Source organism: Grus americana, chromosome 5 (assembly GCF_028858705.1).
Source record: "Grus americana isolate bGruAme1 chromosome 5, bGruAme1.mat, whole genome shotgun sequence".
In the NCBI taxonomy this organism is placed as follows: Eukaryota; Metazoa; Chordata; class Aves; order Gruiformes; family Gruidae; genus Grus; species Grus americana.
The window spans coordinates 4,207,982-4,224,711 of record NC_072856.1 but is presented as its reverse complement, the minus strand read 5'-3'; the positions used below and the strand labels follow the sequence as shown (position 1 = coordinate 4,224,711).

The window sequence follows — 16,730 nt, the reverse complement described above, 5'->3', positions numbered from 1 at the left end:
CAGGCTCTTAGCTCAGGTATGTTCACATGTGGGCTTCTGGTTTAGTCTGCTGTAACAGGAGGGACCAGCTGCAAAGTTTGTCCCTGGACTGGGAGCTGAATTCCTGCAGAATCCAGGATTTTGGTTTGGACCTTTTTAGATATGATGTAAATGCCAGCAGCTTCCTAACAACTGTTCTTGAAGCTCAGAGCAGAATTTAGAGCAGACCCTTGTGAGTTAGGGAATTGCACAAGATATCCCTTCTCAGAACAGAAAGAAAAAGCCCAACAAAACCTAAGCCATCTGACTGGAGTCCTGAGAAATGCTTTCCAGCTTTCAAAGAAAGAAAGGGTCTTAATTCAGATTTGCCGGAATCGTCTAATTAGTCCCTTTAATGCCATGCACCTTATAGTCTGTGCCACCGGATTCGTCCTATAAATGAGACGATGGGCTAATTCATCTTGGCAGCAGTAAACAGACCTTGTGATTGTCCTCCTTACAAACACCGGCCTGATTTTAGGAAAATGCTTTGACCAAGCCTGTGTCCCTGCTCCCTCCCCCCTGAGCTCCCCCCCCCCCCGCCCTTTTCTGAGTGCTGCCTGTGCTTCTTGCCCTCCTTCTTCCCCACCAACCCAACCCACCCCGTCTCACACACAGTGACATACCTCACACATTTGCCACTGCTAACAACAACCTGTCAACTCTTTCTTTGCACCGTGCTAGGCGCCCTTTGTTTCTGCAGCCCAGCAAGCCTTGCAGCTGTTGTCCGAGGCCTGCTCCGACAGCCTGTGATCAGTCAGCTGCAAAATCCTCCCTGAACAACTCGGTATTCACAGCTCTAATCGGGCCAGCGGACTGTTTCCTCCTCTCTCGCAGTAAATCTTTATCACTTGCGCTCTGCTCGTCAGTTAGTGGCGCCAGCTCTTTGGGCTGCTCTATCCCTTTCCCATACTCTGCTGGGCTGTGTGCTCTGAATGCTAACTCCAGCCTTGTTTAGACCCGGTGCTGCAATCCACATGTTGGGAAGGTCTGAATTCCTGCTCCCTCCCCATCTTTTAAGCTGAATGTACATCAAGTTTGTATCTCTCCAAAGGTGAAGATACTCGAAGGCTTCCTCCCTCTGCCTATTTCATATTTTATCTATATAAGTTAATTATATGATTATCTTTCTGTTTCTTCCCGGCAGGCTCTCGTGCCTCTGTTTAAGAGCTATCTTTGGTAGGAAGATGAGGGTGAGCTGCCCAGCCTAGGGAAGCTGGTGATGGCAAGGGAAACCCTGGGGAAACTGGCACAAACCTTAATTTGATCGCATGCCCAGGGCTATTAACCTTCCTCCTAATGGTTCCCCCCACGGACGGAAACACATTTCCCTCCATCCTGTCCCTGACTTGATGCCATCTCAGCCTTTTAAAAGATTTACATCAAAGATGTTGAATTGTGAAGCAGATTTTTAGAAAAAAGGATCAAAGTTTGCTTGCTTAGTATCCCAGCTGAGTTGAGGAGAGTCCATGGAGCTTTTAGGGTGAGGTTTATGTCAACGTGGAGTTGCTGAGGATTTATAGTTGTGAAGCTGAAAGCACAACTCTATCTGCGCCTGTTGCTGCTTCTGCTACAGCACGAAAACTCCTCCTGTGTCCTTTGGCAAAATGTTGTGGGTTTTATTTTCCTGTGTGCTGTGCTTGGGCCTGGGACTGTAGATGATAGAGAGTGTAATTAAAGCTCAGCTAAACAGCATGTTTTGCAAAGAGGCTCAACTAGCTTTTTAGAAAAGCTCGATGGAGGTTACTTTAAAAAATAAATGATTCAGGATAGTGAGGGTTATTTCAGTTTATAAGGAACCTGGGGAGCTTTTGTCTGAGGACCAAAAAGTAGTGGGTTTTGATCTTGTCTCTGAAGCTGAGTCCATCTCTGGCACTGGAAAACCCATTTCTCTTTCTGCATCAGCTTTTCCCACCTTTAAGTCCTTGTATTACAGCTGTTCCAGGTGTGTATGTGTATATGCGCGTGTGCATGCCAGAGTAAAAATTAACTAAATGTAGAAATATTCGTTTAGGAGTAAAACATGAACTGGCTTTAAAAATATGTTATTGCTATTAATTTTGAGGCAGCTGTAGGATAGATGCTGCTTGAAAAATCTGAGTTCCTTTCCATTCAGAATTTCTGTGCCTCAGTTTCTCATCAGCATAGTATTTGCTCAGTTAAAGATAAGCTGGTGTATATATGATCCTTACATTTTTGGCATTGGTGGTCAGTTTGAGCCTGTAAAAAGATGTACACAGTCAACTTAACGACAACGACAGTCAATTTGATATGCAGAGGACCGTAGCCATTAGACTGTATTATGCACATATGGCCAGTAATGTGCAGGTAACGTGCGGCACTGCTTATTCACTGAGCTCCCAATTCGAATCTGACAGCCTTGGGATTATACCCGTGTCCCACATGTTTGCAGCAGTCTGCAGTCATACTTGCTTTCTGGTCATCCCAGTAGTGCTCTGTTGGTGTGTCCTTTGAAAACAGCTCCCACACACACTTCCAGGTGGGATGTGTTTTGTTGTCGTGTCATCAGACCTATAAATGCATTTTAGGCTTGATTTGGGGAAAATAGCTCAGATCTTGCTAGTATTTGCCACAGAAGTGCCCATCTGCCTCAGTGTGCTCTTCAGTGAGATTGAACATGTGTGAATAGGATTTGAATATTGGCCCTTTTTCTGTAGGCCGTCTACAAGGGCAGCAGTAGAAATATGATCTTGAATGGTACGGAGTGTCCCACAAATAGGCTGGTTGTACCATTTGTTGGGGGAAGCCTCACTGTTGAAGGTGCTGTTATGATCAGAGTCAGTATGGTGGAATGTAAGATAGAGAGGATACAGCAACATCTTGATAGACCCTAGGCAAACATCTTGAAGATAACCCTTTCTAGTTCTCCGATTTATTTTCTCTAGTGTTACTGTTCTCCCATCCTTCATGTTCAGGGTTTTAGCTGTCGTTCTTTTTTTTGGTAAAGTGACTTGTTTTTCCCCCAGCTGTCTCCAACGGCTCAGCAACTACTGTGGGACCGGTGCAGCGGCTGAGTTTCATAGTTTAGTGCTCTTGGCACAAGTGATGAAAGGACACCTCCTGTCCGGTCAACCACCTATGCTTCCTTGGTACTTGTACGTCTCATCTTTCACATGAGCCTTGGCAGGGTTACTTTGCCTGCAGTGTTGATGGGTACAAGCTTTGGAGGAAATCCTCGTTGTGTTCCCAGACCCCTACCAGCTAGAAGTGTAATAGCAATGTTTAGCCATTTTTTTTCCTGTCAAATAGCAAGCTACAGAATATGGTTATTTTGTGATGTGATTGTCCTCTATTTTATAAAATAGTGGTGTTTCACCATGCTTGGAGGAGGGGGATGGGTAATATTTTTATTATTATTATTATTATTATTATTATTATTATTATTATTATTTTATTTTTAGAAAACTCGTAGTAGCTAGAACTTACATGTAACCTGATACAGTGGAAGGAAATATTTTGGCTTTGAATTGTAAAGGAAGACTCTTAACAGTCTGAATTGAAAGTGAATAGAACAAGGAGAAGACTTTCTCAAAATTACTATTATTTTTTAAAAATGAAAACAACTCAAAACATAGCACAATATTTTTACTCTCTTTACACAGAAGTAAGCAAGGCTGTGCACAGCCCAGAATATACTTTCCTGAGTACGTTGCTGCTGTCCACGTGTCGTAATTCTGCTCCTCTACTGATGTTTGAGCCTTGAAGTGAGGTTTCTTTGAAGGATATAGCTGGTGCTTACCTTGGTATGGCTGTAATTCTGTGGTGCTTGATGATGTGGGCTTAGAATAATCAATTAGAAAAACGTCTTGAAGTTATGACAGGAAGTTTTTATCTGTTCTTTTCCTCAGAACTTTGTACTGCAGGGGAAAATGTCTCACAGGAGGCAAATATTCCTAATGGGAATGTATTGTTGGTCTAAGCCTCCTATGTCAGCTCTCTTGTCTTAGAGAGGTAAGTTCAGTCTTTTCTTCATCTTAACCCAGATCTGCAATGAAGACTTTGGGGTTGGTTTTTTTTGTTTGTTTGTTTGGGTTTTTTTTCATATTTTTTTTCTTCTGTTTAGTTATTGCTAGAAGAGGACTTCTTCATGGCTGTAGGATAAACAGGATGAGCAGAATTTGAGAACAGCTTCTCTCTTCCCTGTTCCAAATTGAAAGTGGACTTGACTTACTTTTCCTAGTGCATCTGGATGCATATATTGGAGCAGGATATTTTATTGCTCTGCTTTTTTATTTTTAAGGAACTTTGTCAACTTTTTTCCTAGCTCCTCCTGTATCTGTTTTTTTAAGAAAATCTCAGACCCCTGCATCTTTCTCTTTGATTCCCCCCCACCCCACCCCGAGTTATTGATAATATGCTTATACAGTAATTCCATTTTAAAATAGCCTTTTAGTCTAGGAATTTCCTTGTCTGATTTGCCTCAGACTTTCCAGAAAATTCTACCTTGGCATAAAGTTTGCACCTGTGAAAGTTCAAGGAAATTGGTTTAGCTTTTGCTAAATGAGGAAAGGATTCTGCCAAAACTGAGTTTATGATGAAAGGCTAGTTTAAGTATGGATAGACTAGTTTCTTCATAATTATCAGGTAATATTAGTGTATAATCAGTCTCAGAAAGAAAAAAAAATGGCAATGGATTTTATATTGCTTATAAAATTCAATTTTTGTTTCTTCTTTGGCTGCTCAGAGAAGAATGCTTACTACTAACACATCGTATTTAATTTTGTGAGCCACTTCTTGTGTGCGAATTTCCTGTACGTCTTGAACAAAACCATGTAAAAGATGAACAAAGAATGAGGGGGAAAATTATAAATGGATCCATGTGACTGCCTCTTCTCCAGACATTTTTTTTTTCCTCACTTAAGAAGTTTAGAGGGAATGCAGGGCCATGCAGTGTTTGTTAAAGCTGATGGAGTATCTTTCTCCCTCAGGGTATTTCTTTAATCAATGTTCCTTTATACCATTAGGTCATCTCCTCTTTTTTTATATACTTTTTTTTTTTCCTGAAGAGGCCTTGTTTTGTATGTTTTCATGCATCCTGACATTTATTCTCAGAATTATGGCCTGATCACTTCCTCTCTTTTCCTCAAAATTTCTGTCGTTCTATCTATTTTAAGTGCCGGAGCACAAAGATAACCCCGTCATAGTTCTCTCATTTTCCCCAGCAGTTCCCCCCCCGCTTCCCTCCCCTCAATGAAAAAATGAAAGGTCTCATGGTCTTACAGATTTTCTTTATGCTTATTTTGGCCTATTTGCAACCCAAATACATCATCATGCTATAAGACAGCTCTCTAAGGCTCTTGGATCAATTAAAGGTAGCCCTATTCATTGCCAGTACAAACCTTTGCCTATTAACTCTTTCAAAGGGCATTTGTCATAGCAAAAAGCTGTGAATGCCGTCTGGGTTCATTGATTAAAAAAAAGTATTGTTTTAAGGCTGCTGAATATCTTAATTAGTTGTAATCAGAGGGTAGCTTGTGTCTGTAAAGTGATAGCTACCTTTCACCTACTTGCTTTATTTTCTGTGTTTCTAAAAGAAGAAAAATCTCAAATGTAATTTAAGCATACTGGTTTTAGAGTATAAGAGAAACAGGCTTGCTGATCAAACTATAATTTATGACATTATTTTGTAAAGCCAAATATTTAATGTGGTAACCCAGAATACGTCTCGTTGGCCTATGATCAGCCAAGAGCTAGTAAGCAGAGCAGCACTGCTCATTGCCAGCGATCATCCTCCTTTCTTCACTCAGAAATCCAGGGTCTGTATTCTGGAAATCTAGAAATCCACCCCAATTCTTCAAGCCCTTCACGTGTCCTTTGCTTGAGCACATGAATTGTTTGTTCATACAGAGTATATACAGCACTGTTTGGCAGGTAGAACAGGGTAATTTTTTTTTTAATTTTTTTTTTTTTTGACCAATAGTTCATTTGCCATGTTTGCTGTCTCAAATGGTTTGAAGCTATTTATGAATGTGTACCAAAGCTCTGGCAAATTGTTTTACCTGGGACAATGTCTTTTCTGCTGTCCCCTGAATAAAAAAAATTCTTTCAGTGGTTAATAATACAAATCTCTTTCCTGTTTAGAGAGACCCTTTTGAAAATGAAAATCAATGCTTTTCCTTGGGCTTTATGAAAAGTTTTGGTTGTGCTTGTTGCATTCTTGGTTTATTTTCCTGAGAAAACAATATAGTTTATATTTCCCCTAAAATATTTTGCTCAAATCAAGTGGTTATTTATGTCTTATTAATGGAGGCATCAGGGTGTAGACAGAACCCTTCCAGTCAGATGTCGCAATGGTGCAGCAATAGCTTGCGTCATTTGACTCTTGCCCTCTGGAAATGCATTTCCAGAGAAGGTGATTTGGGGATGTATGCTTTTCTTTCTATACTAGTGCAAATATCTTCTTACAGGGAGAAAAAAACATTTGACAAAAAAAATATTAAACTGAGTCACAGTTGGTAGAAATGTGTGGTTTTGCGCTTGAGTAAGATACTAGATACAGTGATAATGGTAAGTATTTAATTTGTTTCATTACGGGAAGGGGAGGAGACACAAATGGTGTCTTATGGGGTGTTTCCCTTATCTGGGACAAAAAGTCATTAGAAAATGCCTAATATGAACCATGTATATCAAATTGCTGCTGCAGTTTGGTCATTTGGAAAGCAGGGCAATGCCGCATCTAGGAACCACCAGACAAACGAATCCCTAACACTCACGCTCTACTTCTGGTTTGCTTGATGAATTTTATTACAGGAAACCCACGCGTGCACATGCACGGATGCTCAAGGTAATATGGCAGTGTCGTGTAAATGCAAGCGGTACTGCATTCAGTCTCTTATTTTCCAGTGAATAAGTGTACTAGACAATGTACGGCTTGAAGTTAGAATATATTTATGATTTTTCTATTTTTTTAGAAGCCAAGGTGATATGTGCACTTCCCTTGCAGGACAATTTTGCTACATGTGCCTAGATTCTACATGAAGTACTTTTTATGACTAATTTATCTCCTTTTTAATTTTTTTTAATTTTTACAAAAACGCTTCAAAAAGCATAGTTCTGTCTTCAATAGGCTGTATAAATAAGAGCCTATTATGATCTCCATTTCATAGATGGGGGAAAAAACAGTCTGATAAAGATTAAAATCCCAATTCAAGGAAACACAAAAACTTAAGCACACATTTCAATGTTGCTGTGATTTTGGCATAAACTATTCTGAAAAGTTTCTCTGGGATGCTGTCAGAAACAAAAATAGAATATGCATTTGAGTTGCAGACAGTACCTCAGCCACAGTATTCCTCGCTGCAGTGTGTGGACATAAGGATTTTTCTTCTTATACTTGATAAAAAATGTGATGTGTGGTCGTACAGGACAGATTTATTTTTGTAGTTGATTATTTAATTCAGTGATTTATATACCACGGTATTGAAGCTCATTTTGGTGTAGAGATCAATGCAGCTCTAACCTTTTTCTTCAGCTTTGTGCATTTTCACAGAAATGCGTAGTGTCTTTTCTTTGGGCAGGTGCCTTGGAAATTTGGAGAAATAAATGTGCACATTTCTACTGTAACTGTGATGTGCACATGTATTTATATATAATGGTATTGTGTGTCTTGCTCTATATAACATTTTTAGGTGTCTGTACGAGTAGGAGATTTATGAAGTGTGACTCATTTTTCCTTCTCCACGCTGTTCCAGTGGAAGAGCTCAGACTGCGATGAGAAAAACTAGTACACGTTATTAAGAATTCTGATAAAGTAGGCTGAATAAATTTGTTTTCTTTGTGAGCCTTAATCCTGTGTTGTATTGGCTTCTTGGACATGGCTAATTTATTTGGAATTCCATTCTGTTCCCGACAGCATTCCTGATTAGCAGTTTGATCACCCGGAGCAAAGTTACATACCAGCTTTCAACTCTTGTAATCTAGCAGTGTAATTTTTTCAAATGGAGTCTTTTCTTTTCTTTCCTTCTTTGCCCCAGCTCCCCTTCTTTTTGTGTGCAAAGAGACTTTAAAAATAAGCAGGATAACCTGTTAGTAGAATGAAAAACTTGTTCAAAACACAATATAGTTTACTGAATGCCTGACTTGAGACTGGCCACAAAGCCTCTGATGCAAAGTTCAGACTGGAATATGGAAACTTCCAAAATCAGATCAGCCTGTGTTTGTTGTAAACCTAGTGTTGTGTGGCTATCAAAAATGAGACTTAAGAAAGTAAACCATTAAGGAGACGAAGACAAAGCATAAAGCTGAAGCCATGCAGTCCTACACCCCTTTTTTTTTTTTTTTTTGTTTGGTATGATAATGGTAGGTCTGATAATTCATTACTTGGCTTTAAATAAACTGAAGTTTTTTTGTAGTTGCACATGTATTGAATAAGGACCTTGTTGAATGCAATCATATTTTTGATCATCTGTCTTCAAAGTTTCCAAAACCTTGTTAATTTCCAAGTAAACCTTTATAAGAAATATTTCAAATATACCTTTCAGATAAAGTAATTTCATTTTTTTTGAATAGAAAAATAAGGTTTGGAGCTGTGTCAGTGCAGCATATGAAATATTTACTTTCTACCACTTATAAAGGCTAACAGCTGTGGGTTTTGGTTTTGTGATTTTTTTTTGCCAATAATTGCATTTTATGGGTGGTGCGATATCATCTTTGATATCATCTTTCCATGATCTGTAGTTTGTCAAAGCCCATTTTGCCTATTGTAAGCTTTAGAAACTTTACCCTTTACTTTAACTTTGATTTAGCAGTTTGTCAGACGGTGGACCTTGTATGGAAATTGCAGTTGCGTCATTGTTTGCTTCTATAAATACTGGCTTATGACGCCAAAACAAATGGTGACTAGGAAATGCAAATTTGATTGCAAACCAGAGGCAGGTTTTGATCTGACCTCTTTCTGGTAGAGCACAGGAGGAGCTTCATCCCAGTGAAACTAGAGGAAACAGCACGTAGCAGTCCCCCTTCCGTGAGTGCTTAATCTGCCGAAGACATGTAGTTACAGACAAGAGGGAACTGGATTTTCCACCTTGTAACATTTCTTAAGGTCCCAGTCTGGTTTTGCACACAGTGAGATGGAAGCAAGGATTTTAAGTCATGAGAGACTCGGGAACAGCCCAAAGATAGGTGGCCACAGCGCCCATCAAAAGACTCAAACTGGTTTTATGCATGAGTGCCTTGAGTGTGTAATGTTTTGAAGAACTTGATCTGTCTTTCTGTTTTGTTCTGATTCTTGAATTTTATGGATCTGAAAAGCATCTCTTGACAAATATTTCATCAAAGTTGGAGCATGGTTTTGAAAAACTGGTATTTCAGTTGAAACGCTGTTCTGTCAAAAATAATCATAATAAAATTCTCTACTAGATTGATGTGAACTCTGAATTCAGTGGGGGAAAAAAATCCACTGATAAAAGGAGATCACTGAGAAAGGATGGTTTAGAGCTAGATCCATTATGTCCAACTGAATTCAGTGATAATTCCTTAATTTCACTAGCAAAAAGCAAAACGTTCTTTCCAAGCAAAAAATTACACATCTGAGTGTGAAGACAGCAACTTGTGTATGGCCTCTGACCACCAAAGGGGGAAATGGACATAATTGCTTGATAACAAGCTATTCTGAACGTTGTAACATAATTTCTAAATATTCGTACTAAGCGCTTTTCCTCTGAGTGACTAAATATGTTTGTATGTTTATGTTTGTTCACCTTTAGGTGGACATTTTGGATATTACTAATCTTTAAATAATTGATATGATTAAATATCATGGCATATACATGGTTTATTCTGCTACTTCCAGATCATGTTCTGATCACAGTCCTAGTAAGAAATTCCTGTGAATGAAAAGGAAGATGTCTACTGCTGAGCATTGCAGCAGATGGAGATGAGGTGGAGTGACAGCTCCGTAACTGTGAAGGTCTCATCAAGTCCTTGTAAAAACACAGATCAGATCTCTTCAGGTAATCGCTTTTAAGACTGATTTATAAGTTTTTGTTTCATTTCCTCCTAGTACTTTTCCCTCATTTTTATTATTGTTTTTCCTATGATCTGTGCTCTTTTTGTACTTTTAAATCTCACTTTTGGCTGTGAGGCCTTTGATGGTGAACTAGAGGTTTACAGATGCTTCTGGCTTTATGGATACTGAAGTTATTCTCGACAGAAGAGATATGTAATAAATGAAGTATCTTACTTCTGTCCTTGTTTTTCTTGATCATGGAAATGGACATATCGAACTGACTGCAGTGGGAGGAGTATATTTGCTGGGGATTTTCCAGTAGAAAACCAGTGGGGCAGGTGTTTGCTCTTTCCTTTGACTCAATGCAACATTGAATGATCTTGATATGTGCATATTATCGCAAGTTATTTGAATTGACTTTGAATGTCTGATTTTGTCCTCTAAAGCTATGAGTACATTGATCTGGCTCTTTTTGAGTGGTATTTTGTTTTCAGTGTGATGTAGAATGCTTGTTCAGGAGATCTCGCGTATGTAAACTGGAGCAAGGTGCCTTTTTGACTCTGATAACTATAGAAGGCACGTGATTCCAAGAGATAAGCATTGGTCTTGAATTTTTCTTTTTTTCTTAACAGTGAACTGGGAACTTCTTGTTAGCCATGCTGACACCTGCAACTCTTTGCTGTTTTCTTTTGTAGATATCCTGACTTTTGAATGTGTGATAAATACAGTAAGTCAAATATCTTATTTTTTGATTCTAATTTATTTATGCTTTGGGATATATTTCAAGTTGATGATAACAGTGGATATTTTATGATTATGGTTTTATTCTCTGCTTTGTTGCTTGTAAATTCACTTGATATCTTAAAATTTTAGGCATGTAGTGATATTTTAGGAGATAGACTGCTTTATAATTGGAACCGGAAAATTAGATATGAAATCTGCTGCCTTACATTTTAAAAGTCAACAAGAATGCATAATACGTACTTTTTTCTGTTCAACTACCCTTCAATGGGCACTGATTACCAGGACAATTAGTTATGTGATAATTTAAAAGCAAAGTATGGAATCTGTCTTGGGAATAGTTTCAAATTAGATGATTTTAATAAATATTTATAGCAGAAGAGGGTAATAATGCTGGTTATATGTTGAAAACATATGTTAGTAATAAAATATCACCCATCAGGAATACTGTTCTATCATGCCATTGTTCTCTAGAGAGATGATTATTTGGAAAATGATTTTAGCAAAATAAACTCTGAGCAGAGAGGATGCTTTTATGTGTGATACAGCATGCATTCTTCGAAAAGGCAAATCATTAAAAATGGTGCCAGGCATTAGGAACATCTGTTGTGTGAAAAAGTATATTTGGGAAAATCCAAATAATAATGATCAATATATAGGCTTTACATAGTGCTTTTCCTCACTCAGTCTCAAAATACTTTACAAAGGAGGGAAGAACAGCTATCCATATTAAACTGCACTTTTCTAAAATCTAGCCACACAATCTTTTCATCTGGAACGTAGATTTGCCTTGCTTATGCTGTGCCATTAATTTTCTGTGGGAGGAAATCTGTCCTAAGCGAAGTCTAAGCAGGAAAGCGCTATCCTTCCATCTTCAGCAACTGAAACGCAGTGTTCCTTTGTGCAAATAAATGTAGTACCTACGAAGAGTGCCAAGTTGACAGCCGTGGCATGTGGAGCCATAGAACTGCTATTGACCAGGCAGCCGTCGTGGAAGCTTACCCGGCTTTATGTCAGCCTGTCCCAAGCAGAGCCCAGCGCCAGGCGTGAGGGTTGTGCGGTTTCTGTTCCGGCTTTGACACCTCTCGGGGAACGCCAGAGACAGCATAGCTGTGAACCACTTGTGAGCCCGGGGAGGAGGCACCTGTTCACTTGGCACTGGAATGAACCATCAATTCGTTCCTCATGTGCCCTGAAATAACCACCAGGCTTCTCGCCTCTAACAGATTGAACTGGAGCTGAGGGCCAAGGCATAGGATGTGCTGTATTACATGACAGTCCCATTAGCTAATGTTGAAATCGGTAAAATCCTGCTGGTGGCTTTCAGCAATCCTGCTAGCGTATGGACTGCAGGATTGCATCAGGGTGAAGGGACATGGCTGTCACAAAAGATACACTTTCAGGTATAGCAATCGCATCCATCCGGAGGAGACATACAGTTATGTGGTTTTCTGGGGGGGGCGGCAGAAAGAAAAGCAGATATCATTGCCTCAACCAATAAATCACTTTACAGCTACCAAGTGAGCATGTAATGTGGAGCCCCTGGCTGCGGGCTCACAGTGGCTGTATTGTAGCAGATAAAGTGACCAAACAATTTGTCAAACTGTTTTTCCTGCTTAAATCCCTTTCAGATGAGATGAAGTTTTTCTTTCTTCTCATCTATGTGGGTGTAGGTCTTTTAAAAAAACAGGTTAGAGAAACAGCTGTCAGGAATGGCATGGCTGATCTTGCTTTAGGGCAAACTGATAGACCTTTTGGGTCCCTTTCATCCTTTCTCCTCTAACTGGAGGTGGCCCTAGTAACATATATATGTATATATATTTGTTCTCTCCAGCCTGGTGCATTTTTTTAGCAAAATCTTGGCTAGTTGAAAGGAGTAGTCCCTTTAAACTTAGCATCTTTTGAAGTCTGTAGGTATAAAAAGACGCTCATTGTTCAGTGCACCTCCACAGAGATTCCTTCTTAATCCTGATTGTGTGTACTCATCCCCTGGTTGAGCCTTGCTATACAGAGGAATTTGAGTTGATTCACATTCCTTCATAAATGCTCATAGGCTAATACATCAGACTTTCTTTCCTTTTAAGCAATCTGATCAGTTTTGACACTTTCCGACTCCATTAAAAATCCCTCTAGTAGTTAAGAGTACCCATTAATGTGAACAAACTCCTGAAACCCCTTAAAGTATTTGCTTTGCCATGCCATTTAACTGTTTACAAAGCCTGCAGCATTGCTCCTGATACACAGTCAATAAAAGATAATAGGCTATATATTTTTTTTATTGTAACGTAAATATATTTGTGTTGTCCTTGTAGAAGGCAATGCGTTGATTCTCGTGAGGCTACCCCAATCAGGACAAATTTGACCAGAAAATGGTATTGTAAGAGAATACTGACACTTTCTAGTTTTGAAAATCAGGGAAGCGGTCCTGACACTGTGCTATTGCTTGGATGTTGCCCAAGTCATTTCACTTACTGCTGATCCTTCACATTTTTGCCTTCACAATTCCACTTGTCCAGGTCCAGTTGCTGAAGTCCGGGCCCAGGCGAGGTATTACTTAAACATCTATAAAAGTTCCTTGTTTTCTTCTTGAACTGGGTCCTAGAGTTTGTACTTGTTCTAATGGGGACTTGGCATCAACGAGGACCTCAAGGTATTACTGTACCTATTCCCTGATTTTAAAGGAAAAAGAATGTAAAATTCACAGAGCTTTGCGACTCTGAATCAGGCTTTAATTTCTTTTTAGATGGAAAGTGCGGTTTCTGGGGAAAGGAGCTTGCTAGTTGAATAAGTTCAAAAAGATCTTAGCAGTTCCAGTAATTACTCATTTCATCAATCCATCTATATTTAAAGTGAGCTAAGCAGAGTTCTTTCCTATAATGTCTACTTCAAATAATGCTGCTTTACATTTGGAGAGCCAAATAAGGAAATAGAACATAATCTTCCAGGAGTTTCTTTCCCTTTTGGTTCGTATAGCTCAGAGACTTGCTGTAACAAGAGCCCTTCTTTCTATGAAACCTGTTTAACATATTCAACTAAACAAACTATCTCTTAAAGTAGGAGCGGTTTTTTTGTGTGTGCCTTGCTCTAGCATCGGCTCTTGAGAACATTTCTGCATTTGTCGATGTACTAAATGCGTGATGCATTTTGGACAGCTTCTGTGTTCTGATTTGTTTTGTTGTGCTTTTTTTTTCTCCCCCCTGCCTCCCTTCTTCCCCTTTTAATTTGTCTAGGAAAAAAAAAAGCTCCTCCAGTGTTGTTTCCTGCAAAGACCATTCTTAAGAGCTCGTTGGACAGCGCAGGGCTCTTGAAGTGATAGCTAATTGGTGAAAGAAAGGCCCTGATTGTCTTGAGGGAGCTGGAAAGTGCTGCGTGTGCTGCTGAAAGGGACTAGGGAGAAGGTGCCTGGTTTCGCTGAGCAGCTGCTGCTGGAGATGTTTGGAGATTACATCAGCATTGGAAAAAAGGGGCAAAAAAAAAAAAAAAGTCCAACTTCACAGAGACGGAGTTTATGGAGGTTTTTTTCCCCTTCCAAAGGTCTTCTGACAATACTGTCATTGTCAATATAAGAGTTGTTAATTCTTTATGAATAGCACATGGGGCCTCTTGACTAAATAGTACGTTACATGTCCCAAATCTGTCAGCTGGACTCTTCTCTCACATGCTAGTGAGATCACTTTGATTGGAATGTTACAGGAATTGCTGGGCTGGCTGTGCAGAACTGAATACTGCATTATATAATTAGATCTCCCAGAGTATTTTTTTCGCATTACCTCATTATTCTAGCTTAAATATGGAATCAGTCCTTTTGATGATTTTACTGGTTGTAATTATATTAATACGATTCATTTTGTGGTCCTGTCTTAGTGCTTATATAGATTATAAACTGTCCCGAAGGTTTCCTGACACAAGAAAAGAGGACTAAGGGACTTCAAAAGGCTTGTTCGGATATGAATTGACAATGGGGAGAAATCGATAAGGTAAATGGAGCTAGAGCAGATTTTACCTTGGGATCTGATGAGAGAGAAATGACCTGTTGAGACTGCAACCGAGTGAAGATTCTTCAGAAAGCCTCATGCTGACAGAGGCGGGGAAAAACGACAACTGATTGAGTCAAATGACTTCCTATCAAACTCAGGCATGAATTTGTTGTTGGGAACAGACTTGTGGACTTTTGCCAATTAAATGATCTGGACAAGCTGGAAGGAATCCTATTGCTGGGCAGTCCAAGACTGCCACTGGCCCAGTCTTGATACATGAAATGTGATGGCGTGCTGCCTGCTGGACTAACTGCTGGTCTGTATGTTAAGATGTCAGCTGCACAGCCTGCCTGGAGGCAACAACTGATGGCACCTGAATGAAGCTGAAGATTACTGGCTGAGCTCAGTATCCATGTGCCATGCTGTGGACTTGCAGGAGTGGATTTTTACCCAATCGGTTGATTTGTTACCAAATTTCTGGTGGTTCTTCTCAATCAGTCATACTGAATGTTTTTAACTGACTATAACCTGCTGATTATTCACATTTCTTAGCAAGTGATATATCTGAGTACCAGAACGAGCTGGATAGTGCTGGAATAGTCTGTTCCATGAAAAACAGACCTGTGCCACATCAATTGACGGACTCTAGCTGTGCTTCAGCAGCAACCAGGGGTGGGGGGCATGTGACAGCATGGCATGCAGTGAGTTTTGGCTCCAAAGCACTGCCAAGGTACCTTCATTTCTAGCTTTTAATAAGGAGCTTACTAGGACACCAAAGGATTTGACTACTTGCCCAAGGCCATAGTGACTTGGGATTTTTTGGTTAACTTATCTGGCAAAATGAAATAAGTTGTTCCAAGTGAACTGTCTTCTTTCAAATCGATGTTATACTAAATCGAACATCTGAAAATCTTACTGCATATACAACTCAATTTAACATCTGCTTTTAAGAAGTCCATTTTTCTACAGCAAAAGTAGGAAAATTGTATTGTCGTCTTTGAGAAATGCAGTGTCCTCAGTCCAGTCACCTTTCTTAAAAAAAAAAAAATTCCTTTTTGGGTTGATAGTTTTCTATGCCACTTAAAAGTGAAGGCTTCTGTATCTCTTGGTAGCTCACATGACGATATCAGAGTTCAGTGTAGGTAAAACCCTACAGCATTCCTATAAAGAGTTTCTGGCTCATTCATGACTCTGACTCCTACAGGCTTGTCTCATTAGTAACTGCTAATCAGCCCTTATAACTTCGTCTTTTGAAGCCTTCCTAAAATTAAGACATGAGAGCTGGTGTTTATGCTGTGGAACAGGGTAAATGTAAGGTCAATTGATGTCAGCTTCAGATTTTATTTATGGTGGATGACCAATCTACAAAACAGGCTGCAATGCCTGAAGATGCATGTCATTGACTTGAAATCTAGCCAGATGACAATAAATTAAATGTAGTTGTAACTAACCCCCTTATTCATTTCTGTGGTTCTTAATTGTAATGATTATTCTGTCCTTTTATTTTTTTTTGTTTCCCGACACCAGAAGACCACAAAGGGAAAGTGAAGTGTTGTCTACTTGATGTGCAGACATACCTTTGATAATAAGTAACTGGAAAAATAAGCAGAGTGATCCATTTTTCTTCTTTCAGTTAATCATTGCTATTCTTAGCTGTTGTATGCAAAACAAAGCTTGTGGATAAATGAATAGTGCCTTTAGGAAACAATTTTTCTAATCCTTTATTTAAATTATATTGTATTTGACAGTGTCATATTCATATTAATGGATTAAAAATGTAGATGTAATGACAAGCGGTACAGGTGACGTTGTGTGTTAATGCCTTTGACATTTGGTGATATACGGAACTGACACTGGTATGGAATTCACAGCTTTGATTCCTTTATCCCTGCAGAGCAACATCTGAAGTTTTCCACGTAAACAGAGAGCGTAGTCTTGTTATGGACCATACTCTTACACAGGCCAAATTTTCATTGACCTCTGTGGCACAGTTGATAGGAAATCATCAGAACATTGTCATGCCTGCG

General features: G+C 39.3%; 1 protein-coding gene across 1 annotated transcript in view; it reads left to right on the top strand.

Annotated features, from left to right (window-relative positions):
• SMIM38 (small integral membrane protein 38) overlaps positions 1–16,457 on the top strand; it is a 39,999-nt gene extending 23,542 nt beyond the window's left edge. Inside the window, exons 5-7 of the mRNA XM_054827940.1 lie at positions 9,830–9,989; positions 10,681–10,712; positions 13,957–16,457. Of these exons, the coding sequence (XP_054683915.1) occupies positions 14,517–14,648 (132 nt within the window). The 5' untranslated portion in view covers positions 9,830–9,989; positions 10,681–10,712; positions 13,957–14,516 and the 3' untranslated portion in view covers positions 14,649–16,457. The remainder of the gene's footprint in view (positions 1–9,829; positions 9,990–10,680; positions 10,713–13,956) is intronic.
• The last annotated feature ends 273 nt before the right edge of the window (positions 16,458–16,730 follow it).